Raw genomic sequence first — 27291 nt, forward strand, 5'->3', positions numbered from 1 at the left:
TTTGATTGGGTTTTTTGTTGTTGAGTTGTATGAGCCGTTTGTATTTTGGAGATTAAGCCCTTGTCTGTTGCATCATTTACAAATATTTTCTCCCATTCCATAGGTTGTCTTTTCAGTTTTTTTTTTATGGTTTCCTTTGCTGCGCAAAAGCTTGTAATTTGATTAGGTACCATTTGTTTATTTTTTTTTTTATTTGTTGCCTTGGGAGACTGACCTAAGAAAACATTGGTACAATTTATGTCAGAGAATGTTTTGCCTATCCTCTCTCCTAGGAGTGTTACGGTGTCGTGTCTTATGTTTAAGTCTTTAAACCATTCTGAGTTTGTTTTTGTGTATGCTGTGAGGGTGTGCTCCAACTTCACTGATTTCCCCGGGGCCCCTTCTTTGTGAGGCCTCCAAATGCAGCTCCAACAAGCTCCCTCCTTGAATTCCAGGGTCTAGAACATTCCAGGCCATGCTGCCTGCCTCGCTTTCCATGTCACGGTCCACGTAGGGCTTTCAGGACCCCAGGGAGGCGGCCCTGGCAGGGCCGTGGGACGGGAGCAGAGCTGAGGCCTCCACTCTCCTCTCCCACCTGCCCCCAACCTCACCCTGCAAGCCAGACTGTGTGCCCACTGCCAGCTCCTCCCTGTGGGCTGAGCCTGGGGGCACCCCAAGCGATGGGGCAGTGTTTCTGCTGCTGCTCCCGCTTGCCCTGTCCCCTGCCCCGCCCCCGCCAGCACGCTCTCTCCGGCCAGGCACGTCTCACGTGTGTCCTGTGGAGCATGGCACCCAGGACCAGTCCTCTGCCGAGCGCCCTGGCCTCTCTCACCCTCAGAGCAGCATAGCAGCCTTCCGCCGTGTCGGTTGCCCCCAGGACACCCATCCCACTTGGGACTTTGTCACCTCCAGGGCCGCCCAGGGCCGGCTGGTGTCTGCTGAAGTTGCCGTCCTCCACGGCAAGTGTGGTGTGTGCGTTGTAGCTGCGGTTTTCTGAGCTCGAGGGCCACAAGCTGTTCTTGCAGGTTGTGGGAGACTTGAGACTTTTTGTGTTTTGTGTGTTCTTGGCAGAGAATCAGAATTCGGTCTGTCGTCAGTCTGTGGGTCCTGCAGGAGCTGGAGTGGGTCACAGCAACACGGACTGTGGTCCTGGCGAGTGGGCGTGCCCTCCTCCTGTTCCCATCAGCTGTGTCCCTCTGGCCTTGGGTTTGAACCCTCGCTCTGGAGAGGCTGTTTCAGAGCTTCCTGTTGAGGAAGGACGTCCGGGCAGAAGTGCATGGCGGTTGTAGTGCGTGGTTCTAGGTCTCCACGCACCCAGCTGCCTGCCCTGAACACCCCCGACGTGAGCCTCAGGCTGCGGGGGTCACTGGTTCCCATTTCCGGTGGACTCACCTGGCAGAGGACTCACGGTGGGAAATGCTGACAAGCAGATTCCAAAGTGATGGGTGCTCCCTGGCAACGTGTGTGCTTAGCGCCACTGTGGCAGCTCCAGGATGTAGGCCCCCTGGTTTCCCTGGTGACGGGAGTGTGACCACCTTTTCTGAGATCTGAGCCATTTGGACATTGTCTTTCGTCATGTGTCAGATCTTTCATGTTCTCTCCGGGTTGTCCGTCTTTTTATACTTTGTCTTCAGGGACCTTGTTCTGGACGCACGTCCTGCCAATGTCCTCTCCTCCAGGGATGGCCTTCTTGTCCTTAGACCTAACGTGGTCCTGTTTGGGGTATCTTGATCTCCTCCAGGTTGACATTCTCTGTTTCTTTCTAAAAGCTTTACTGTTTTACCTTTTACGTTTGGACTCACGATCTAGCTGACCCAGCTCCCTTCTCGCTACGTCGTGTCGTCAGGCCACACATGTGGCTCTACTCTTGGACTGTCTGTTCTCTGGGTCTCTCTGTCCATCCGTGAGCCAGCGCAGCCTGTCCTACAGATACAGATGTAGGTCTCAGTCCTAGAGATGCAGGCAGGGTTTAGGTCTCACAGTGGGTCACAGTGCCCAGTTGTCTCAATCCTGTGGTCCTTTTTTCTCCATGATTGTCTTCTCTTCCTGGCCATTGGGTTCCCACCCCACCTGTAGAATCAACTTTTCAGTTTGTGCTTCAGGAGTTTGGCCAAGGTTGCCTGCAGCCTGAAGGTCGATTTGGTGAGAAGTCATGTCTCTGCTCTGAGTCTTCTGACCATGAACATGGTGTGTCCATGCATGGACCCCCTCAGTGTTTTATGGTTTTTGGAGCAGAGATGTTGCACATCTTTCTGTAACTGTCCCACGGTTCTTGGATATTCTTTTTTTTTTTTTTTCATTTTTGTTTCTCTTTGCCTTTCAGTTTGGGAAGTTTCTGTTGACCTGTCTTCAAGTTCACTGATTGTTTCCTTGGCCACATCTGGTCTTAGGACAAGCCCGTCCGAGGCATCCGTTTCAGTTACAGTGTTTGTGGTCTCCAGCGCTTCCACCGCTGCTTACATTGTCTGTCCCTGCGTGGTGCCACTTTGTCCACTAGGGTCCTTGGCATATTAATCACAGCTGTTTCAAATTCCTGGTCTGACAGTTCCAACGTCTCTGCCATTTCTGAGTCTGGTTCTTACATTTGCACTGTCTCTTCAGACTGCTTTTTCTTGCCTCTTGTTGTATTTTGTACTTTTTTGTTGAAGGCAGCCTTGTTGGGGGAACAGGAGCTAAGTAACCAGAGCACAGGGTGTTTGCTGCAGCAGCAGGTCCCAGGCAGAGCCCCTCCCGGTTCTTGTTCTCATCCTCAGGGAAACCACAGGAGGGGCTGAAGTCCCTTTGTCTCGTGTTAATAGAGCCACAGCGCAGTTTTTGATCAGTGTTTATGTAGTTTATCTTTTTTAATCATTTCACTTTCAATTTCTGTGTTCCTACATTTAAATGTGTTTCTTATGAACAGTAGATAGGCCTCATCTCTTTTTAATCCAGTTTAACCGTTTTTGGTAATTGGAGTGTTTTGTCCACTTACATTTAATGTGTGAGTTTGGATTTGCTGGGTTCGTTTGCCATCTTTCCATTTTCTGTTCAACCCTGTTTGTTTCTTTGCTCCTTTCTTGTCTTTGTTTGGATTGGTTAACGACTTTTTTTTTTTTTTGCGGTACGCGGGCCTCTCACTGTTGTGGCCTCTCCCATTGCGGAGCACAGGCTCCAGACGCGCAGGCTCAGCGGCCATGGCTCACGGGCCCAGCCGCTCCGTGGCATGTGGGATCTTCCCGGACCGAGGCACGAACCCGCGTCCACTGCATCGGCAGGCGGACCCTCAACCACTGCGCCACCAGGGAAGCCCGGTTAACGACATTTTTACCATTTCACTTCCCTTTCTGTTAACTTCCTGCAGTTTTCCTGCTGTTTGTTAGTGACTGCCCATCAGGACAGCATTCCTTCCCCACGTACGGCAGTCAGGACGGGCGGCACCGGGCGGAGGGCTCTGGCTGCGGTGCCCTTCCTTCCCAGGGCCCAGATGGTCATGGCCTGCCTTCCGTTCAGCCGCCTCTCTCTTCATTGTCCTTCAGTTCTTCACTGTGCTCTTAACTCTCTGTTCTCCTTGTGGCTAAGTTATTTCTGAGGTGATGTCTTTTTCCCCCTTTCCTCCCCCCCGATCATGCTGTACTAGTGTCTGCCTTGCCTGGCCCTTCTCTGGGGCCCCTGCAGGACCCCCTCAGATGCGGGCTGAGGGCAGCTCTGGTCGGCCCCCAGGTGACACTGTAGGTGACAGGGATGGCAGGCCAAGTGTCAACTCTCCCCTCTCCTTGTGTGACGGCCACACACAACACTGGCTTCCTAAGGAAACGTGCTTTCTACATTAGGAAAATATCGCACAGATGGGTGAAGTTGGGGGAACAGTATAGTCACCCTCCCCACCTGCTTGCTGCCCAGAGGTTATGTTGGCAACGGGGCTCCTGGCACGTTCGGGGAAGCGGCACAGATGCAGTTTCCTGCAGGAAGCGTGACCCAGGGAGGGCTGGGGAGACGGCGCTGACCGGCCTGACCCTGTCATGTGTCCTCCGCAGCCCAGTGTCCGCTGAGGCCAGTCCGGGAAGCTGAGTCCTTGCCTCTGCCTGCCTGGGAGGAGGAGCCCGGGCATGGTCGGCATGGAAGACCTGGACGGACGGCGGCGGTCTGGCTGGTGCGTGTGAGGGACCTGGAGTTCGTCACCTGGAGGTGGCATTTCCTTCCATGCATCCTGTGCCACAGTGACCTGGGCTGTTGGTGCATTTGTCCTATCTCTAACCTGTGTCTTACTTATAAAATCACGTGCTGAGCAGCTCTGTATCTGCCTGTGCCTGACACTGGTGCCGGTGGGGGAGCTGGAACCAGAGGGGGTTGTAGGCTCCGGCACCGAGACCCGCTGGGAGGGGTGGCCCCGGGGGGGACAGGCCGGTTGCAGCCTCCCGTGTGCTGTCCTGTCGCCACGTCCACCATGGCCTTGTTGGGCTTGCTCGTAGCCGCTCACAAGCTCTGAGTGACTCACGTTACATGTCAGATGCTGCAGGGGCAGAGAAGGTGCCATGCCTCGGGGTGGGGGTGGGTGCCGTTGAGCGCCGCCTCCGGGTCTCTCTTGCAGCGCGGGTGGGGGCTGTCTTCCTTCCTCACCCCATTCTAGTGCCCAGCGCGCATGGCGGTCGCACGCACGTCACCTGCCCTCGTGCAGTTTCATTCAGTCAGAAAGAGCCAACCGGTGTTCTCAGAATCCCACCAGGACCAGTTCAGCCACACAGGGGACTTGTGACAGCAGCTCAAACCCTCAACGGAAGCAGGGCACGGTCAGTGGCTTCATAGATCTGCCGACATGTGGCCTCCAGGAAGTGGTTCTCTGGTGATGGGAGAAGAACCACATTGTCTGAACCTTTTTTTTCATTTGTCCAGAATGGGGTACACACTCAGGGTTTCTGAAGCAAAGACAGGCTGCTTTTGTCCACATGGGCTGGCACTCATGCTGGCCTGTCCAGGGGCCAGTGAGGCCGATGTGTGTAAAGGTTCCCCACTTGAGCACCTGCATGGCCAGTCTCAGTGCTGAGGGGTCAGGCCACCTCCTGCGGGAGCCTTTGTGTGGCAGGCTCCTGGTCCATCCCCACCCTTCCACCTGCTGCTTCACGGGTTGAGGTCTGGATGCAGGACAGATGTGGACGGGCAAGTAGAACATCTGAGGTGAAGTCGTCCAGCCACGGGCCCAGGACAGTGTTCCTGCACCTGGGCCACGGGACAGACTGCCTCGCCTGGGATGTGCGCGCCCACGGGTCCACGGCTGGAGGCCACGGTAGGTGTTGTTGGTACAATCCTGAGACGTGTTTTCCTGCTGCCTTTGCTAAGTGAGTTTCTCCTGCTCCAGTTGAGCCAGTGGACATGCCAGGATCGCTGACCTTCCCTGAGAGTGGAAGCCCATGTTAGTCTTGCGTGAGGTTTTAACTTTAATTTCATTTAAGCCTTAAAACATGTCTCCTCTTGAAAATAAGTAGAGAGTTTTCCATTTTCAATGGAAGAACAGCCAGAGGCCCCATAGCTGGTGGACGTTGTCACGTGGTCCTGCAGGGTGGCGACAGGAGGCCCCACTTGTATCGCTGCAGCAGGCAGGGTCCACAGAGCAGCACCTAGACCTTGGCTGAGAAAACCAAACAAGGAGCTTTTGAGAAGGAATAAAATGAAATGTTTTTAGCATAATTTTTAAAAAACACCAAGATTCCAGAGTCATGGTCTCTGAGACGTGGAGACAGGCCAGTTTACCACATTGATGATACTGTGTCATGAAGCAATTCTTCTTCCGTTGCTGGTCTACCTTTGCAACCCGAGGAAAACCAACAAAGCCGGCAGTGTCCAGCTGCCCCTGCACACCTTCGGCCATGTCAGATCCTACTGGTCAGCACCTGTTCTCATCAGGCACCTGGTGGCTGGGAACCTCCTCCTTCATTTGGAGCCCATCTGGGTCCAGGTGACAGCTTTGTGGGGAGTCGCCCCTCATGACTGACGACGTGGCCAGAAGCAGACAACAGCAGAGGTGGACATCGTGGAAAGCAGTGGTCTGAAGCAATTCGGGGTGGGTGGACAGTGCTGGGCTGCCACCTGGTAGAGGGAGTGGTCAGGAGACACCCCCCCAGGGGCAGAGAAGGGCACCTGTGGCCCCAGTGGGAGTGAGGTGGGTGGGTCTGAAGAGCCGCAAGGAGCCTCGTGCCTGAAACAGGATACGTGAGGGCAGCGGTGTGGCCGTGAGCACATGGCCATGTCCCAGACACAGAGTGAACCATCCCAGTGAGCAGGTCCCTGGCGTCCCCAGGATCCATGTCTGCTGAGCCCTGGAGGCTGGCTGGGAAGTGTGGATGTGACAGCATAAGGCCCAGGGCCAAATCTCGTAGCAGACCCCACATACAGCTGGGGCCCTAAATAGCTGTACCCTCAGCAGCAAGGAGAGTGAGAAGTAGGTCCCCACAGGAGCACATCTGTCTTGGTCTCTGCCCAGTGCTAGTGGAGAGGAATGTGATCACAATGGCCCCCAACCAGTGGTGCTGACAGACACTGGGCAGAGGAGGCAAACAAAACCCTCTCTGGAAGGACGCAGGCTGAGCCCTACAGAGAGAAGAACATAAGCTCACATCCCCAAATTGCACAAAATGCACAAAGAAACAAGGCACCATTAGCAAGACCTTAATAAAACCAGACCCCAAAAGACACAAAATATAAAATGAATTCAGTTTTGAAAAGGGTTAGAAATTATCAAGAGGAAATTAGGGGGGAAAAGGCTCAATGGATGAATTAAACAACCACCTAGACATGGCTGAAGAGAGAATTGGGAAACTGGAAGATCTGAAGGAGTTTTATCCAGAAAAACAACTGGCAAATATGAAAACAAAGTCAAGAGACACCAGAGAACCTGCCCTGTGTGCAGCTGGGGTCTCGGGAGACGGTGCCACATACTTGGTGATAGAAGCAAGATCCCAAACAGGACAAGCTCACGTCTGGACACGTTGCAGCAGAACTGCTGGGAGACTGGGTGGTCCGGGCAGCTGCCCCTCTTGGATGGCAACAGTGGACTTAACACTGGAATGAGATCCTCATCGAGCTGAGAGAAAACCATTCGCCTCGGCTGGACTGAAGCTAGTACAGCTGTCATTCAGGGAAGAACAAAATAGGTCGTTACAGATAAAACAAACCTCCTTAATGCCACTGATGGTTTCCAATCTTGACACTGTTGACATTTGAGGTCGAATAATTCTTAGTTGTGGGGACCGTCCTGTGTGTTGCAGAATGTTTAGCAACAACCTAGATGCCAGTAGCAAACCCCCTTCCCAGTTGTGATGACAGAAGTATCTTCAGGCAGATTCTGGGGGCAGATTCTAGTGGATAAAGCTTAGGGATCATTTTCCTGCTGCCAGGTGAATGCAGGTGCAAAAGACAATGTTGGGCAGAGAAAACTATAAACAACGACCATGTAACAAAAAGAATAACGGCTAATATGTAGATTTTTAAAAGCACGTAGAATTTCTTTTTCACGGACAATAGTAGCATACAGTATAAAAATAAACGTGCATTTTTAGAAGGTCCTGTAGCCAGAACACTGATCCTCTTGCCTCTGACCAACACCTCGTGTGCTTTGGGAAGGGTCTTCCGAGACTCTGCATGCAGAGACCCTGATGCTTTTAAATCACCAAGGCGGGGAATTCTGACTCAGACATGACTCCACAATGAGGCCACTCCTGATTGTTCAAGCCCCCTGACCCTACTCGGACCCAGGAGTTACTGCCTTGTTCACATGAAGTTAGGGCAGGGCTCCCATCAGTGGGAATCATCACTCAACTCCAGCATTAATGGCACCAATGATTCAACACGTCAATGATTTGTTCTTGGATCAAGGAGACAGGCCCCCGGGGGTAGCAGCCGTGCGTCACCTTTAGGGAAAAGCCATTGGCCTCCTGGGACCGAGAGACCAGATGCACAAAGGGACAATTCCAGATCGTGTCCCAACATAGAACTGTGTAGCCACTGGTCCCCAATGGCCAGGACATGGTCACAACTGCCAGCTTCCCCAGTTCTAGCCATACATCCAACTTAGGACCAATCGGAGAAGGAGACTCACTCCCCTGACCGCTCACGCCCACGGCCCCCCCGCCAGGCACAGCGGGGCCTCCCCCTCCGCCCGCAGGTCTCTGCTGCGCTTGGTGAGGGGTCAGCTCCCCACCAGACAAGCCGTGAGCACGCAGCCCCTGTCCCCAGGGTGGGCCTTGTCTAGTTCCATGTCTCTCACACATGCGGCCCCCCACATGGATGGAGCCAGCCACCCACCCAGACACGGACCAGACTTTCCACAGTGGCCAGAGCTGGGAACGAGGCAGGCGTTGGGGAGCCGTGCAGTGACTAGAACGAGTGACTAGAACGTCTGCCACAGACACGGGGGAGGCTCTCTGGGGAGGGTGCATTGTGCGGCCACGCCCTCTGCTCCATGTCTCCGTCTGTGGTATCTGTACACACGTGTGGACACGTGTCAGAGATACACGGTGGGTGTGGACAACACCCCTCAGGCTTGTGCTCACGGCTGTGTGCTTTACCACACGTAAACCACACCCGATAAGAACACTAAGACGCGCCCTCCTGGTGAAGGGGATCTGAGGGGCATCTGGGTGCCACCCTCCACCGGGCACGTTCCCCACTGGGGGCCACGGGGCCATCCTTCCCTCCTTGCTCTCGACCCTGGGCTGCGGCTGCTGGGGGCCTCGTACATACCTGGGAGCAGCTGCCATGGGTCTGTCAGCTGAAGTGAAGGAAATCCCGGCCCTCCTGCAGGTGCAGCGACCTCAGATTGTCTTCAAATGCGCCCCCTGTGAGGTCCTGGGGGAGGAGCGACAGGTCTGGCTCTATCCAGGCCTCCCCTGGCCTGCACTGGGGACCCCAAGAGCCTCCCTTGGGGGCCTGGGGTTTGGGGTTGCCTGTGGCCACCTGTTAGGTGGTCCACTATGAACTTCGGCTCCACTGCTAAAAGGAGAGGGTCCAGAAGGAGAAAAGTGCCGGAAGGGAACCTGTTGGCAGTTGGCCACAATGTCCCATAGGTCACCAGGGAGGCTGGGGGCAGGGGGTCCTCTGAGGTGCCTCCACCAGCCTGGCCTCGGCCCCTCCCCGCACGAGGCAGCTGGCCCCCCGCGGGGACTCGGGGGGAGGAGGTGAGGCTCATGGGCAGTCCCTTCCGCTCATTTCTTGGTCCAAGGCAGAGCCAGCTTCCCCTGTCCTGGCTGGTCCTGGGGTCTCCATGGTGGCCCCCTTGCCCCACCCCCATGGCCTCTGCAGGGCCACAGGTGGGAGGCAGCCCTGGGGACAGAAACTGTGACCCAACAGCCAGCTCCCGCCTCCTGCTCCGTACCCACCCCCACGGCCGAGACAGGAGGCAGTCCCTGCCCACGTCTTCCCTGTACCCTTGTTGGTGCGGGACTTGGGGGTGGGTCCCCAAACTCTTCAGCTGGGCCCGTGCACTGGTGCTGCTTCGGCCGCCCTCCTGTGCGGGGCCACGGCGGGGTTTCAGGAAACATCTGCAGGCTCCTGTCCCTTGTCCCAGCGCCACCTGCCAGGTCCCCTCCTGCCTCCATAACCAACAAAGCGGGGGCCTCTCTGCCAGGACGTGGGAGGGGCTGCCTGACCACCACACTCCTTCCTGTTGGGTGTCATCCGTCTGTCCTTGGGCCCAACACAGGGAATCACCCTTGTCCTGGGCTGTTTCTGCTCCTCTTACTGCTGTTACCTGGGCTTTGCTAGAAGTATTTAAATGAAAACCATTCTACCTGGAAAACACCTGAAATTTCCACATTCTGTCCTCTACCTGCTGTCTGTTCTTAGCCCCCGTTTTCTCCTCCCATTCTCTCTCTGCTTCCAAGTTTTCAAAGGAAATACACGTGGGTTCAGGGCCAGCCCAGCCACAGACCTGGGCTTGTAAAGGGGCCACCGGGAAGTACTCATGTGTCCATGAGTGGACACACCCCCTTAAGAGAATTAAAAAGGTCAGACGTGAAACCAACAAGGACTAGAACCCAGAGGGTACAGAGGACTCCTCGGGTCAGGAGAAGACACACAATCCCGTGGACAAGAAGCTGATCAGAAACATCAGGACACAGGAAATCCACACGCCTGACAGATGTGGGAAAGGTCTTGGCCTCAGCAGGGATCAGATGGAAATGAACCCCACAGTCCAGTCGTGAGGCCTAGAGGGACCCCTCCCTCCCTGCCTCTGGGCGTGTCCCCTGGCCTGGCCTCCTGGGCGTTGTCTAGCGAAGCAGAAGACATGGCTGCCCCACGACCCGTGAAGAGCGTCAGGACCCTCCATGAGAAGCTCTGGTGTGATGCCCACGGCTGGGTCCCGAAGCACCAACGGGAAGAGGAAAGCAGGCCTCAAGCATGACGTGGAGGAGACCGGACCCCCAGAAACACAGCCAACTCTCACATGGCCCGCAGACATGCACTCTGCACCAAACGGATTAGCGGAGCAAGTACAGAATCGGGCGGCGCTGGGGGAGGGCACGTCGCCCGTTAAACTGTGCAGCCGGTTCTGGAACAGAGGCCGCAGAGTTTTCTTAAAGGGCAGATGGTTAGCATTTACGGCTTTGTGGCCATACGTCCTCTGTGTTCTAGTAAAACTTTATTTACAGAAGCAGCTGGTGGGCCACACTTAGGCCATTTTCCGAAGGTGTTAAGAATTCAATAAAGTTTATTCAAACAAGAAAAACGTGAGAAAAGTTCTAAAAAGAATAATGAAGGAAGACTATCCTTACTCAGTGGTGAACATCATAAAGCTATAGTCAGTAATGGTCCATGACAGATGCGTAGAAAAAGGCCAAGACTCCAGAAACAGCGCCAAATCCACATGCATACCCAACACACACAGACGCCATTTCCTGACTGGAGAAGATGAGGGTTTCTCACCAAATGATGTTAGGACCACTGAGGACCCAAACAGAAAGAAGAAAGTCTGGATCCCTATGATAACCTTTATAACAAAATTAATTCCAGTTGTACCAAAAATATAAGGAAAAAACAGGAGTCTGAGGACCAGACTTGGATAATGTCTTTTTAAATATCACAGTGAGAAGTGATTGTCTTAGAATGAATAAAACCCCCAAAAGCCATAAAAGGAAAAATTAATTTGATTATATCCAAATAACAAACTTCTAAACGGCAAAAGATATAAATTCAGTTAAATGACACAGAAAAATCTGCACCATCACAGACAGTGGTTTGTTTCTGTTACTGTATAAAGAAAACTACTGAGACCAATACAGAAATGGGCCAATGACAAGGGTAAGGTACCAAAAGGGAAATAAAGATGAATACGAATACATGAAGAGATGCCCTCCTTACTCACAATATGACGTTGCCAACTGGAACCATAAACTTATTGCTTTTCACCTGTGGTTTGCAAAGGTGAAAGGTTTGGTCACAGCGCTGGAGAAGGGTCATGGTGGGGGCAGGGTGTGTGAACTGGCTCAGCCTCCAGGGACAGAATGGCTGGTCTCACGACCGATGGTGGGCACATTCTTTGACCAGCACCTTTCAGACATTTATCCCATATGTGTAGCCACTTGAGCAAAATTATGCACATATAAAGATATCCACGGCAGCATTATTCCTAACGGTGAACAGTAAAACTGGCCTAAAGGTACATCGATAAGTAACTGGATAATAAATGTATGAAACACCCATATAATCGCGTGGGATGCAGATGTTTTTTAAGTGAGGTACATGAATCCCTCAGAAGCTCCTGCAGCCAGCGATGAAGGTGTTCCTGCGAGCAGAACGGACCCTGGACCTGAGCCTCGGGAAACACGTTAAACCACAAGCCGGTTTCGTCAACAAACAGATTGTAAGAAAGCGAGGGAGACAAAGGTCACACTGGGTCTGCATTCCAACAGGCAAGTATGAAAAGATAGAACATGTCTACAAGGCAGTTAGAGAGATTTCAACACTGATGGGATATCTGGAAATTTGGGGTGACATAGTGGTATTATGGTAGTTTTTTTAGCTTTTAATCTTTTCAGGAAACAATAATGAAGAAATGAGGCTAGAATTTGCCTCGCTCCCAGGTTGGGGGAGTTGGGGCTTGGGGCTGGCTTCTTTGCTTTGGCTGAAACGTACTGGAAAGTTTCCTTCATAAAAAGATAACAGAGTTGGGTGGCACCAGCGGATTTATATGGAATTAACTCCAAGATATACTATTATGTGAAAAAAGCGAAATAAAGAAGTATGTATAACATGCTGCTGTTTGTTAAAAAGAAAAATCACATACACCTTTGTTTCTACCTCTAGACCCTCTAAGGAAACAAAGTGGGTGACAGGGATGGGTTCCTTCCCACCCAAAGTCTGCTCTCTGGGAAGGGTTTGCATGGGTGGGGGTGTTCCCTTCGTGGCAACTTCGGGTCCCTGAGAAGTAGACCCTTAAGAGAGCCTATCTCTGAAAAGCTAGGTATCATTTGTGTAGAATTAAAACTTTAATTTTACAATGGCTCCTTGCAGCCCCATAATCATTCATCCAATTTCCCTGGCAACTTGAACATTGTTTGTCTTGGCCTCTCAGGAAACTGCTTTCAAACCAGGAAACCCAAAGCCAGGTGGGTCTGTCCCTGTGGCAGGCAGGCCCCAGATGGCCACGAGCCTGCCTCATTGCACCCACATCCCGTGGAACCCCCTTCCCTGGTATGTCACTTCTGTGATTAGGTCACACGTTAGTGTGACGTATGTCTTGCTACTGACCCTGCCCCTTGCTAGCTTTCACAGAATAAGCTGCCATGGGTGGCGGGCCCGCAGAGCAAACAGCCGGCAAAGCACTGAGGCCCTCGGCCAACACCCTGGAGGTCTGACTCCTGCCAAGGACCATGAGAGCTTGGAAGCAGGTCTGCCCCAGGCGAGCCTCTTGATGAGACATCATCACCGGCAGACACCACCACGCTCACCTGAAGCTGAAAGCCACCTGTGGTGCCTGGACTTATGACCCACAGAAACGTGAGGAAGTAAACGTGCTGTTTGAGGCTAAGTTTGTAGTTTGTTATTTAGTGGCAGTTAAATAATGCAGGTTCAAGCTGGCAAGCAGTCAAACAGAAGAAAACCTCAAGGTGACACGTTGGGACTGGAGCCACCTGGCTGCCTGGCCCTGGGACACTCAGTGTACAGCCACCTGCAAAAGCACAAAGCTGGCCCCTACCTGACCCCACACACAAACAGCAACTCAAAATGGGTCCAAGACCTACATGAAGGAGCTGAAACCATAAAACCCTTAAGAAAAAAGCACAGGGGTAAATCTTCATGACTCTAGATTGGGTGGTGGTTTCTTAGCCTTGACACCCAAAACAGAAATCAAATTACAAATAGATAAAATGGACTTTGTCAAAGTTAAGCACTTTTTGTGCATCAAAGGACACCGTCAAGAGAATGAAAAGACAGCCCACAGGATGGGAGAAAATATTTGCCAATGCATCCAGTTGGGGACTTGAGTCTAGAAATATAGAGAACTCTGAGGACTCAACAAAAAGACAAACAGCCCGATTAGAAAATGGGTGAAGGACCTGAACAGACACTTCTCCACAGGAGGCAGACACGTGGCTAACAGATGCTCCACGTCCTCCGTTGTCAGGGAGACGCAAACGGAAACCGCCGTGAGAGCCGCTCATCCACCAGGATGGCCTTGACGAACAAACATGTCACGAGGTGGGCAAGGATACGAGAAACTGGAACCTTTGGGCAGCGGGCGGTGGGGGGGCATAAGTCACCCTAAGACCAGTGATTCCACCCCAGCTGTGCGTCCGAGAGAACTGAAAACACGTCCACATGGAAATCTGACCTGAATTTTCACACGGCCTCATTCAAACTGACAAAGCCTGTTGTGCCCATGAGATTCTGTTCTGGTCCAAGTGTTCAGCTCACCTGTGGCCATGCAAAGTCTCCACCAACTGAGCAGAGGAAACCACACCTCTACTGCCTCACAGTTTCTGTGGGGCTGGAGCTCAGGGCTGGGCCTGGCCATGCAGGGACCAGCTGGGACCCTGAGGCCACTCCTGGCGCCAGGCTCCTGGGGTCAGCCTGTTCTCACGCCCGTTTTCCCGACAGTTGGGTGACTTCTCCAAAGTGGCAACTCAAGCGAGGGGCAGAATCAGGACATCCAGCCTGTTCTCCGGTCCTGCATGGGACCCCACCTGACCAACACGCTACAACGCCCGCTGTCCCCCGTGTCTGAGCTCGGGCCCCATGGGAGCACAGCCTCAGGGAGGTGACGTTCCCCATCAGGATGCACTGGCCTGGTGGGGCCCCTGTGCAGGCGCCTGGGCCACACGGCAAACCGCAGTTAGAAGCTGTGAGTAACACCAGTCAGTGCAGAAGGGGGTCTGGGATCTTAAAAACACCCACCAACAGAGGGCTCCCCCCTTCTCTGGCACCCTCCACATACACGTGGAGCCACCTTTGCTATGAACGTGCGTAGGGGCCGCAGGCTCCCTGAGCCCAAGGCTTGGTGAGAGTCTGCACCTGATGTGAGGTGAGGGGCATGTTCTGCTTGGTTCCCCACTGCTGTTGGCGAACGCTGGCAAATGAACATGCACCTGCTTCCCTTCCGCTAAAGCCACTGCCTCCAGGAAGGCCTCTGGCCTGGCACCCTGTTTACCAAGGTTTCAACCTCAGAGGCTGGAAACTGCTGGAAGCAGTGGCCTGTGTCCCCAACTATGCGTCATCCCACGTCCCCAGTGGCACAGCACAGGGACCTGCTCACCCATCCACTACTGTCCCCTCTTGACCCTTTGGGGCAGCCCCGCCCCACATGAGCCAACCTGGGCCCTGTAGTCCTGGTCGATTAAGGACACTTTATACTTGCATTTGTGATAATCTTTCTGACCACGGGGAGGAATTTCCAAAACAGGAGGACACTAAAAGTGTTCATCACAAGAGAAAAATTGATAAATGTACTGTGTTAAAAATAAGCTTTTCACGGGACTTCCCTGGTGGTCCAGCGGGTAAGACTCCACTCTCCCAATGCAGGGGGCCTAGTCGGGGAACTAGATCCCACAGGCATGCTGCACCTAAGAGTTCGCATGCCGCACCTAAAAGATCCCACATGCCGCAACCACGACCCAGCGCTGCATGCATGCGTGCATGCATAAATAAATAAAATTAAGTTTTTCTGGGAAGAACCTGTGAAAAGACAAGTCACAACTGGGAGAAAACATCTAAACACTAGTCGACCAAGGGCCGACTCAATGCAGAGCTCCCAGAAACCAAGGAGAAGAGATGGACAGGCCAGCAGGGCGGGGGTGAGGGCCTCAAAATCAGGAGAACGTCCCCATCACCAGAGCCCACCAGCAGGCTTCGTGGTGGGAACTTGCACACCAGGAAACGGGACCCACTCAGGGAAGGAGGGAGTTCAAGCACACGGGCTTCTCTGCAGGACCCCAGCGTTGGGCCCAGAGCCAAGAAACGAGCACCTGTCCTGCGTGGCCGCAAATAGGGAGAAAAGGCAAGGGGTTGATGGAGAAAACCGCTGGGACGGCAGTCACCTGGCAGGGATTGGGGGGATGCAGGGCCGGCGCAGGTGCTTCTGGGCGGCCTTGTCCCCTACAGCTCTCATGGGAAATGCAAGCTGCCTCATGGGGCACCATCGCCGCCACCTCCCCCAACACCCCGGGCCTGGCTGGAGGTGGCCCTGTTGTCTCCTGTCCCTGCCCCCATGCGGATCACTCTCCTGGCCCCCCAGAGCGGCAGTCATCACCTCCCGTCCTAGCCCGCAGCTTCCTGGTGGACACAACATACCACCTCCTGACCCTGGGGCTGTCCCAGCCACACATGCCCCAGCCTGACACTCACCAGCTTCACGCAGATGACAAAGGGTGGCTGTGCGGCTCGGAAGTGCAGGACCGGGACCCGGGGCTTGGGCCTTTCCTGAGAGGAGAGAAGAGCCACAGGCTGCTCCACCTTGCTCCCCAGTCCCCCACCTCTGCCCTGCTCACAGCTCGATGCCCTCAGACAGGCGCCCAGGCCACAGCCAGACCCAGGGCTGGACCTGGTCTCCAGCACCTCCACCCAGCCACCTATGGCTGCCACAGGACTAACCTGAGGTGGGCAGCGGACAGACACAAGCCTGCAAGGAGCACCTTCCAGCAGGGACAGGGGCAGGTGGGGACAGGCACGGGTGCCCTCTGGGGTCCTGGAGACCCCAAGAGCCTGAGGGCTGCATCTGCCAGGCCTGGCAGCTGTCTGGGCCCAGATGGCCTTTCCCAAGGAGGAAGGTTCTGGGCAGTGTCTACTCCAAAGGCCCAGGACGGCACCCCAGAGTGCAGTGTGGGAGGCTGCTGTGCGTGACCATGGGGCTCGGTGGGGAGGGAGCACACCTGAGAGTCCTCGTAGCAGTAGAAGCCCTTCTTGATCTTGTTCTCGTCCACATCGCAGAAGGCGACCACCTGGGGAGGACCCAGGACGTCAGCCTCAGGGGCAGTGGGGGCAGTGCTGCTGGATGGGGGAGGGGTGGGACAAGGGGTGGGCCCCACCTTGCACCGTGACCCTGCCGTCAGGCTGCGGTAGAGCCGGCGGCCCTGCCGGCCCGCATTCCAGATGGTGAAGGTTGCCCAGTGGGGCAGGGCCCACTCTTCCAGGAAGCGGACGCGGTGGGTCCAGATGGTGGTCCTGTGGGGGATGGGGGTTTGGGGGTCGTGACCCAGGAGGGCAGGGCCTCCAAGCGCCCCAGGCCTTCCTCCCCCCACCCCTGAGCCTGCCCACAAGTCCCCCTGGTTTGGGGCCCCTGGGGCAGCGCTGCAGCTGTTGGCTGAGTGACTGAACCAAGGAGGCCAGGACCAGAAGGTCGCACCCCTCACCCACCCTCACAGCCGGTGCACATGGATCCTCGGACGTGCTGAGCTCACGGCCACACACTCAAGAAGCGTGCGGGACACCAGGCACAGAGCTTGGGGAGCCCAAGGAAAACCCAGCCACGCTGACGTCCGGCACCTACGACCATGGTAAACATGACCTGGACGTGACTCCCCACCTCGAGCGGCCACATGGAAGGGGTCACAGTGTCCTGTGGAAGCTGTGCAGATGGCGGGGTCACCTTCCCCAGGTGGGACCCCCTCCCTTGGCCCCTTGCCACATGCAGACCTGAGGTCCAGGCCGGCCCTTGGGGTCTGCAGCTGCCCGAGTCCCAGTGCCTGGAGACAACAGCATGTCAGCTGTCTCCAGGTTAAAGTGGTTGGACACAGGGACAGGACCCAAGGCGCAGGTGTGAAAGCATCACTTAAGAATCGGGAAGGTTAAGGGGGAGCTTCTGCAGGTACCCAGTGGACCAAACTTGACCCTGGTCTTCCTTTCCAGAGAAACCTCTGATGTAAGGAAGGGCGGCACACCCTTGTATAAAATCACAGTTTACACCTGGAAGTGCCCTCCGTGGACCCTCTCACGGAGCCCCAAGACCTACTGTTCTAGGCCAGGCGCAGACCTGCTGCAGCTCCCCCACGTTCTACAGTGTGGGTTCAGTTCCTTCCTGGTGTCTGGCCCAGGGCTCTGTGTGGCAAGTGTTGAACCCGTGGTTCAGCAGCCACTGCCCTGCTGCCTTCTCCGTGGCAACCTGCTTTGAGGGTCCCACAAGGTATCTCAGGGGAGCAGCTCCTCCAGGTGAGAGCATGGGGTCCATGGACACAACACAGTGATGCCCACTCTAACGCAACTGGGCACCAGTGTCCGCTTGCCCAGGGGTGGGCTCTGAATGCTGGGCTCCTCCTGTGGTCGGTCCACCCACCTCCCACTTGAAATGTCTCAGTTAGGGTTGTGCTGAGCAGCCATAATTTCAGTGGTCGGCGGGTACTGCGGCTTGCAAAGGTGAATAACTCCCCAGTCCGGGCCATTCAGCACAAGCTAGACACACTCCAGCCCAAATGAGACACCATCAGGTGCAGCACTCAACACGCAGCTCTGGCAGCATCCAAGGAACGAAGGACAATTCTGAGAACAAAACAACTGAGCTTCCCGCAAATGAGCTCTGACAAACCCATGAGACGCTGACAGTGAGGAAGAGATGGGGCGGGCCCCGGGTCCCCACCAGCAGCGGGACCTGCGCCACGCTCCAGGCCCTGCCTGGGACCCCAGGGGGTGCGCCTACCACCACAGGGCAGCAGGAGATAAGGGACCACAGACATCTGGGCAGGTCTCGCCCTCTGCTCCACGGTTTCCTCTCCGGCTCCTACTTTTTAAATTACTTTTGTTGGCAAAAGGTCTGGCCGCTTCTATGACTTAATTGCTTCTCTCCTTAACCAGTCAACTCTCTTCAATTTCATGAACAGTTCAATGAAACCGCCCAAAAAAATGCCCAAAGGTTTTGGGGACACTTATAAGGAAATGAAATGGCCCAACGAGGACTCCACTTAATGCTCAGGGACCAGGACAGTGTGGGGCCCGCACCAGCATGACCACCAGACGCAGGGGTGACGGGCCGGGTCTGAGCAGCGCAGGGTGCCTCACCTGGAGACGGCACCTGTGGGAGGGACAGAGGTGACCCCCACCTCCCACCGCCTGCGGAGTGGATCTGGAGGGACTGTGGGTCCTGAGGGTACAGCCCCTGCCTTGCGCCCTCCCGGTGCCTCCGGAGTCTGGTCTCTGGTCTGAGGACACAACTCAGAAACTGCCACCAATACCTCCGTGTTGTGGACAGTGAGACCCTTCCTGCCGCTGCTGTCCTGCAGGTCCCTTTCTCCACCGTGCTGGTCAGTTATTTATTCGGGAGAACAGCCCAGGTGTGTCCTTCCTGCCACTCTTACCCCTGCGAGGAGGCTCCGCCGAGGGCTGGGTGTGTGGGAGCTGCTCACAGGTTTTCTCAGACCCACAGGTCAGCATTTCCAGAACCTTCTGGAAAGCAGCGCAGTGTCAGGGATGCACACTGCACCAGGAGGCAGCAGGCCGGAGGCGGGGGCGGGGAGCAGTGGCGTGTGTGGACCCTCAGCAGCAGGACGGCAGGAAGGTCCACGCGGTGACGAAGACAGAGGAGCAACGTCACCACACGGAGCTCAGCCCTGAGGGTGAGCAGCACAGCGACTTCGGGAAGAATGAGGCAGAACGTTGCCACCGACACCACATTTTTAAAGAGGGAAAGCACACCGTTTAGAGGACATCACGTGTGGTCAAAGTATAAAGAAATGGATCTTATGGCAAATAAACATCCCACTCAGGACACCACGAAATGGAACCGGGGAGATGCAGGAGGTTTGGGGAAATGGGTAACTTTTTGTTTTAAAGATGATTCCTTATGCCTCTGGCTGTCGGAAGTATTTCACAGTGAAAATTGTTAAATGATATAAATGCTGATCATTCTCAATGTAAAAGGTAAAGGCCACGATTCAGGGGAGCCTCTCAAACAGAGGGCTCTTTAAGAGAGAGTTCGAAGGAATTCAATTATTGACAAGCCTGAGGGTGTAATTAGCGCTCCTTGCTCTGTGAGGTTTTGCTGCTCAAAGACTTTAATCCAACACAGAAACTAACATGAGATCACCTCTTTTACGTTGTGGGTGGCAAAGCCTCACGCTGCAAAAAGAGGGAAAAAAAAGTCTCAACATAAAAGAATTATCGCATGAAAACAGAATGAGGGTGTGTGTAGCACAAGCCGTCTGGCTGGCTGCCTGGCCCCCCAGATACATGAGCACCCGCCACACCATGGGTGGGGAGCAGGGCACCACCAGGGTCATCACAGACATGCCTTCACGTTGCCTTGCTTCACAGGAGCTCAAGGTGAGGACACATGTACGTGAACCTTCAGGAACAATGGAAGAGATCCTAGTTGTCCAGGCTCTTCTCAGCTCTGCAGAGGATCCCAGGTGTCCGGGCACTTCTCAGCTCTGCAGAGGATCCCAGGTGTCCCGGCGCTTCTCAGCTCTGCACAGGATCCCAGGTGTCCGGGCACTTCTCAGCTCTGCAGAGGATCCCAGGTGTCCGGGCATTTCTCAGCCCTGCACAGGATCCCAGGTGTCCCGGCGCTTCTCAGCTCTGCAGAGGATCCCAGGTGTCCCGGCGCTTCTCAGCTCTGCACAGGATCCCAGGTGTCCGGGCGCTTCTCAGCTCTGCAGAGGATCCCAGGTGTCCCGACATTTCTGAGCTCTGCAGAGGATCCCAGGTGTCCCGGCATTTCTGAGCTCTACAGAAGATTCGTGCCCAGAAAACCATCTTTGTACTTTATTCACCCAGTTTCCAACTCCGTTTATGGATTGTGGGAAAGTGGTTACTTCCTTGAAGAAACACTTGCCAGAAATTTTAAAAATTTTAATGAAATTCACATAGAGTAAGAGCAAGGATCTTAAGTGTGCATACAAGTCAGACGGTTATGACAAACATGCATGTCCGTGTAACCAACACACCTGTCAAGAGGTGGGACACTTCTACCACCCCAGAAAGCTCTCTTGTATCTCCTTTCCCCTGAGAATACCACAGTCTCGTTTCTATCACTGTGGACTAGTTCTGCCTGTTGGAGAACTCTGTACAAGTGGAAGCCGCAGTATGCATGCTTTTGTATCTGATTTCTTTTACTAACCATATATTTTTTGACATTAATCCCCGTTCTTGCAGGTATCAGTCGTTTGTTTTCTTCTAGTGCTGAGGAGTGTTCCGTTACAGCAGTGTTTATCCACCACCTGCTGATGGGCATCTGGGTTGTTCCCATTCTTGGCTACTAATAGAGAAATGTTGAGCAATCTATTAATTTCTCTTGGAGAAACACCTAGACATGGAATTGCTGGGGCATAGGGCAGGTATCAATTAAATTAATAAAATAAGGCCCAACAGTTTTCCAAAGAGGATGTACTGTGCTTACACTCCTGAGAACAATGTATACGTGTCCTCAGCATGATTTGGAATTGCAGACGTTAATTTTAACCCTTCTCGTGGGTGTGCAGAGTTTAATTTGCATTCTCTGATAATGATGAAACCTTTTTAATTGACCTTATATATTACTTCTTTGTGAAGTGTCATGTCCGTTCAACTATTTTCCCTACTTTTATTAGATTTTATTTTTGGGTGATAGGGGTTCTTAATATCTCCCCCATACTAACCCTCTGTGAGATATATAGATTATGAATATTTTCTCCCAGTCTGTGGTTTGTCTATTCATTTTCCTAATGGTGTCTTTTTTAAAAATTAATTAATTAATTAATTAATTATTGGCTGTGTTGGGTCTTCGTTTCTGTGCAAGGGCTTTCTCTAGTTGCGGCAAGTGGGGGCCACTCTTCATCGCAGTGCACGGGCCTCTCACTGTCGCGGCCTCTCTTGTTGCGGAGCACAAGCTCCAGACGCGCAGGCTCAGTAGTTGTGGCTCACAGGCCTAGTTGCTCCGTGGCATGTGGGATCTTCCCAGACCAGGGCTCAAACCCGTGTCCCCTGCATTGGCAGGCAGACTCTCAACCACTGCGCCACCAGGGAAGCCCCTAATGGTGTCTTTTTATGAGCAAAAGTTTTTAATTTTGATGAAGTCCAATTTATCAATTTTATAGCACTAAAGAGAGACTTCCCTGGTGGTCCAGTGGTTAAGAATCTGCCTTCCAATGCAGGGGACGCGGGTTCAATCCCTGGTCGGGGAACTAAGATTCCACATGCCGGGGCAACTAAGCCCCCGGGCCTCAACTACTGAGTTTGTGCACCTCAACTAGAGAGAAGCCCGCATGCCGCAACGAAGAGCCTATGTGCTGCAACTAAGACCCTATACAGCCAAAAAAAAAAAAAGGGTTAAAGATTCTGGTGTCCTCTCTAATAAATTTTTTCCTATCCGCAAGTTGTGAAGATATTCCCTGATGTTTTTTTCTAGAAGATTTATATTTTACCTGCTTCTATATTTATATCTAAGCCATCTAGAATTAATTTTTCTATAGGGCGTGAGATTTTTTTTTTTCCATATGGATATCCATTTGCTCCATTTGTTAAAAATAATTTTCTTTTTTCCATTGAATGCCTTTGGAGACTGTTAAAAATCAATTGTGAGTCTATTTCTGGACTCTCTGCTCTGTTTCATTGATGTATATGTCTATCTTTATTCTATTAATACATTTTCTTGATTGCTATAGCTTCAGAGTGAGTCTTAAAATCAGGCACAATAAGTCCTCAAATTTTGTTCTTTTCAAGATTGTTTAGGACACTCTGGGCCCTTTGATTTTCATGCGAATTTTAAGATCAGATTATCAATTTCTACAAAGAAGCCACCTGGGGCTTTTACTGGGATTGCTTTGAATTTACAGATCAATCTGGAGAGAACTGATGTTAACGATACGGAGTCTTCCAATCCAGGAATGTGGTGTATCTCTCCATCGATCTTATAGGTTTTCTTTAGTTTCCCTCAGCCTTTTTTGGAGTAGGTTTTAGCGGATATAGACATACCTTACTAAACTTACTCAAAAGTATTTTATTATTGACGCCATTGTACATTTTTTAAACTGCATTTTTTCAGTTGTTCATTGCAATTCTATAAACTTGTATTCTGGAAAATTTGCTAAGTTACTGGTTTTGATTTCCTATGAAACACAATCATGCCACCTACAAATGATGCTAGTTTTACTTCCACTTTTTTTTTTATTTTAATGTTGAGCCTTCTTTTAATTTGTTTTATTTATTTTTGGCTGTGTTGGCTCTTTGTTTCTGTGCGAGGGCTTTCTCTAGTTGTGGCAAGCGGGGGCCACTCTTCATCACGGTGCGCGGGCCTCTCACTGTCGCGGCCTCTCTTGTTGCGTAGCACAGGCTCCAGACGCGCAGGCTCAGTAGTTGTGGCTCACGGGCCCAGTTGCTCCGCAGCATGTGGGATCTTCCCAGACCAGGGCTCGAACCCGTGTCCCCTGCATTAGCAGGCAGATTCTCAACCACTGCGCCACCAGGGAAGCCCACTTCCACTTCCTAATACTTATATATTTTTTTTTTCCTGTCTCATTGCACTGACCTCCATTACAATGTGGAATAGAAGTAGTGAAGGGAGTGATCAGATCGCTTCCTCCTGATCTTAGAAGGGAAAGCTTTCAGTCTTTAATGATTAAGTATGAGGTTAGTTATAGGTTTGAGTAGATGCTATCAGACTGAGAAAGCTTCCCTCTATTTCTAGTTTGCTGAGTTTTTTAAAAAATCATGAATGGGTATTGAATTTTGCCCAATGCTTTTTTCTGCATCTATTGCGTTGATTGTGTGATTTTTATCTTTTATTCTGTTACTGTATTAAATCATACTAATTGATTTCTGAATGTTAAACCAGACTTATATTCATGATGTATTATCCTTTCATATATATTTCTGAATTTGACTTGGTAATATTTTGTGAATGATTTTTGCAACTATTTTCATAAGGGATATTTGTCTGTAATTTTATTTTCTTGTAATATTCTTGTAGCATTTTTTACTTCAGAGTCATGCTAGTCTCACGGAGTGTGAAGCTCCTCCCTCCCAACACCCAACAGACCTTTCTCCTCTTCTACTTCCTGAAAGAATTTATGTTAGATTCGTATTATTTCTTCCTTACATTTTTGATAGAATATATCAGTAAAGCCATCTGGCTTGGCTTTTCTTTATGAAAAGCTTTTAAATTACTAATTAATTTTTAATTATTATTTATACCTTTTTTTTTTTTTTTTTTTGGCCATGCGCAGGGCATGCAAGATATATTAGTTCCCCAGCCAGGGATTGAACCTAAACCCCCTGCAGTGGAAGCACGGAGTCCCAACCACTATATCGCAAAGGAATTCTCTATTATTTATACTTTAAATACCTACTGGATCTGTAATGATGTCCCCTCTTTAATTCCCAGTATATTGGTAACCTGTGTTTTTTTTAAAAAATCAATCTTGATAGAGGCTTGTCAATTGTACTGATTTTATTTCAAGCCAATTCTTGGTTTTGTTGATGTTTTTTCTACTGACTGTTCATTTTCAATTTTACCTTCTTCATTCCTTTCCTTCTATTTACTTTGAGTTTACTTTGCTATTACTTTTGAAACCTTTAAAGGTGGAGACTTAGATAATTGCTTAGTTTCTTCTTTTATAATATAAACTTTTAAAGCTATAAAAACTTATTACAAACTCTGCTTTAGCTAAATTCCACAAATTTTGACATACTGTTTTGTCATCAAGTTAAATTTTTTCCCTAATATCCTTTGTGATTTTTTCCCTTGGTTGCTTAATTTCCAAATATTTTGTATATTCAAGATGTCTTAGGGCTTCCCTGGTGGTGCAGTGATTAAGAATCTGCCTGCCAAGGCTGGGGACACAGGTTTAAGCCCTGGTCCGGGAAGATCCCCCATGCCATGAAGCAACTAAGCCCATGTGCCACAACTACTAAGCCTGCACTCTAGAGCCTGCGAGCCACAACTACCAAAGCCCATGCACCTAGAGCCCGTGCTCCACAACAAGAGAAGCCACTGCAACGAGAAGCCTGTGCACCGCAACGAAGAGTAGCTCCCGCTTGCCGCAAAACTAGGGAAAGCCCGCACACAGCCACAGACCTAACGCAACCAAAAAAAAGAAAAAAAGATGTCTTAATGATTTCTAATTTATAAAACATAACCCGTATGCTTTCAATCATTTGAAATTTATTCAGATTTGTTTCTTGGTCCAAAGTAACGTCTATCTTGTACTTTAAAAGAATGCGTATTCTGCAGTTGACTATAGTGTTCCTTCACTGTCTACTGTCATGTCGGTTAATAGTGTTGTTCAAACCTTCTGATCCTCACAGACTTCCCCACCCCCCAACTTCTATCAATTACTGAGATAGGAGTATTAAAATCTGCAACTCCAATCTCAGTTTTTGCCTCATGTATTTTGAAACTCGGGGATTAGGGATATACACATTTAGGATTGTTATGTCCCCCTAGAAAATGACCTTTACCCCATGTGTGCGAATCACACTTGCATTGAGTCAAGTTCATGACAACAAACTCCCAATGATGCTCCACTAAATCTACTGTATGAAAATTCAGACTTAACAGAAGAGAAATCAAGCTCTTTTGCTTAAAGCTGGAAAACAAAGAAGCTAAGTTTTAGTGTTGAACAGCACATGTGCAAAAGTTCAAGGATATCCCAAGTCAATATGGATGCTGGGGGCTTCCCTGGTGGTGCAGTGGTGAGGAATCCGCCTGCCAATGCAGGGAACATGGGTTCGAGTCCTGGTCCGGGAAGATCCCACATGCTACGGAGCAACTAAGTCCGTGTGCCACAACTGCTGAGCCTGCGCTGTACAGCCTGCGAGCCACAACTACTGAGCCCGTGTGCCACAACTACTGAAGCCCGCACGCCTAGAGCCCCTGCTCTGCAACAAGAGAAGCCACCGCAATGAGAAGCCCGCACACCGCAACGAAGAGTAGCCCCTGCTCACCGCAACTAGAGAAAGCCCGCGCCCAGCAACGAAGACGCAAAGCAGCCAAAAATAAATAAATAAATAAATAAATTATATGGATGCTGCAATCTGGGACACCCCCCCCCCCGACGACACATGCCCAAATCAGCATCACACCCACTGTGACAGTGGACAGGAGACCTCCCAGGACAGAAACTGAGAAGCCACGCCTTCCAACGAGTCTCACACCCTCCAGGGGAAGAACAGAGTCTCTTCTACTTCCAGAAACACACATGCATGTCCCTGCATCATGCTCTTTACAATCAAAAGATCCCCTGATCGCAGACCTGTTTCAGGGCCCCATTCCTCCCTGTCCCCAAGAGAGCAGCATTACGGTAGCACCAAGGGGGATACATACTGGTAGTTGTTTGAAATGCAACACCCACACACATGCACAAACGTGCACACACAGACACACATGCGCGCACACACACACAGTTCAAACTAAAGAAAGAAAAGCACACCCCTCCCTTGCCTTCACCCTGCCTGTACTTTCGGCACCATCCCTGCCCTGTCCCTGGTAGTCGGCCTCTAGCCTTGGGGCCTGGGGGACGTGGGGGCCATGAGAGGGAGGGGGCTAGTGTCCTTGTGATGCCCCACAGAGGAAGCGGCCCAACCTCGGTCCCAGTAGCCCTCCCCTTGGTGGGCGGAGAAGGAAGAGGGTGCCCCCAGCCCGCCTGTAATCACGTTAGCGGGGGGCTGGGCTCACGCTGAGAATCCCGTCAACTCAAAGCAAGTGAGAACAAAACCCCAAGAGAACAACTACACGTGAATCCTACCTCACTTCAAAAAAGTGAGAACAGACATTTGGCCTTGATCCTGGGGAAATGCTGGTCCGTGGACCTAGGACAACGTCCCTCCCGGGAGGCCGCAGGCCCCGCGCCGGCCACGCTCCCAGGTTTCCTGCCTTGCGACCTGACTGGGTCACCTGTGTCTGCCCCACTGACCCCGCCCGGTCTGGCCCCCCGGACTTGCGTACTCGAGGATGGAGTGTGTGGCCGCGCCGGGGTGGTAGCGGTAGAGAAGCAGGCTCTGGTCCACGCGGACGAGCCCGCCGCCCTTCCTCAGGTGTTCGTGGAAGAACAGCAAGTCCTCGGGGACACCCTGCGGGATGAAAGAAACGTGTCTCCACTCACGACAGAGCCTCATTCTGGCGACGGGAGACGCGGATCCGTCCGGCACTCCATGCCATGCTTGAGCCTGGCATGACCCGTGAGGCCTCAGCAGGAAAACAACACGTCCAGCTCCCCCACATTGTGGCCGGCACTGGGCAAGCGTGACCACAAGAGGCGTCTTCAGGACAAGAAGGTGCCCGAGGGGTGGACCCAAGCCCCAGTGTCACCCTCACTCACAGCCTCAAACTTGACCCCTGGCCCGCGCTGCTGGCCTGCTGACCTGCCCCCTCCCTGTTGACGGGCTTGCTGCTCCGAGGGTCTGCAGCGTCCCGCTGGGTGTTCCCGTCCTGTGAGAACGCAGGCCTCCTGACCCTCCTGGAGAAGCGCAGACCAGGGCTGGCCGTTGGGGTCACAGCCACCCTGCTGGTCAGTCTGGGGGATCTCAGTCCTGGTGGGGACACCAAGTTGGCTCCCCTCACTTTTTTAAATTCAAGGTGAAAACCAAGTGAGCAGGGGTTCTGGACAGGAGGTCACCCAGGGTGTGTCTGGTGAGCAGAGCCCAGCAATGGCTGGGGACACTGCCAGGACCCCTGCTCCGGGCAGAGGCTGGTTTCCTGACAGCCCAGAGGCTGCTGCTCTCCGGCCCCAGCCTGTCCTCCTCTGCCGGTTCCCCAGCCCGAGCTCGGTTTCACTGAGCCAATGCCAGCACCACAGCCGGGCCCACTGCTTCCAGTAAAGCCACGGCTGCCCCCCAGCTCGTCCACCCCGAGAGGAAGGCGGCACAGCTGGCCTCTGAGGTCTCGATGTCCTGATGGAGCCTGGTGGCCATCATCCTCGGGGGGAGATGGGACCCCTGGCCCCTCTT

At 52.4% G+C, this 27291-nt stretch overlaps 2 protein-coding genes across 9 annotated transcripts in view; one reads left to right on the forward strand and one right to left on the reverse strand.

The window, feature by feature from the left end:
* The window catches only part of TBCD (tubulin folding cofactor D), a 176150-nt gene extending 171904 nt beyond the window's left edge, over window positions 1–4246 (forward strand). For all 3 annotated transcript variants that reach the window (XM_060290402.1, XM_060290403.1, XM_030843121.2), the window contains one exon: window positions 3993–4246. In XM_060290402.1, coding sequence (XP_060146385.1) covers window positions 3993–4007 — 15 coding nt within the window. In that variant the 3' untranslated portion in view covers window positions 4008–4246. The remainder of the gene's footprint in view (window positions 1–3992) is intronic.
* B3GNTL1 (UDP-GlcNAc:betaGal beta-1,3-N-acetylglucosaminyltransferase like 1) overlaps window positions 172–27291 on the reverse strand; it is a 121355-nt gene continuing 94235 nt past the window's right edge. For 4 of the 6 annotated variants that reach the window (XM_060290405.1, XM_060290404.1, XM_060290407.2 and 1 more), the window contains 6 exons: window positions 26291–26415; window positions 16470–16605; window positions 16314–16382; window positions 15790–15864; window positions 8692–8796; window positions 172–7077 (listed from right to left, as the gene is read on the reverse strand). In XM_060290405.1, the coding sequence (XP_060146388.1) occupies window positions 8716–8796; window positions 15790–15864; window positions 16314–16382; window positions 16470–16605; window positions 26291–26415 (486 nt within the window). In that variant the 3' untranslated portion in view covers window positions 172–7077; window positions 8692–8715. The remainder of the gene's footprint in view (window positions 7078–8691; window positions 8797–15789; window positions 15865–16313; window positions 16383–16469; window positions 16606–26290; window positions 26416–27291) is intronic. The other 2 variants (XR_009560319.1, XR_009560320.1) reach the window with 2 other exon arrangements.

The sequence above is a fragment of the Globicephala melas genome, chromosome 20 (assembly GCF_963455315.2).
Source record: "Globicephala melas chromosome 20, mGloMel1.2, whole genome shotgun sequence".
Lineage (NCBI taxonomy): Eukaryota > Metazoa > Chordata > Mammalia > Artiodactyla > Delphinidae > Globicephala > Globicephala melas.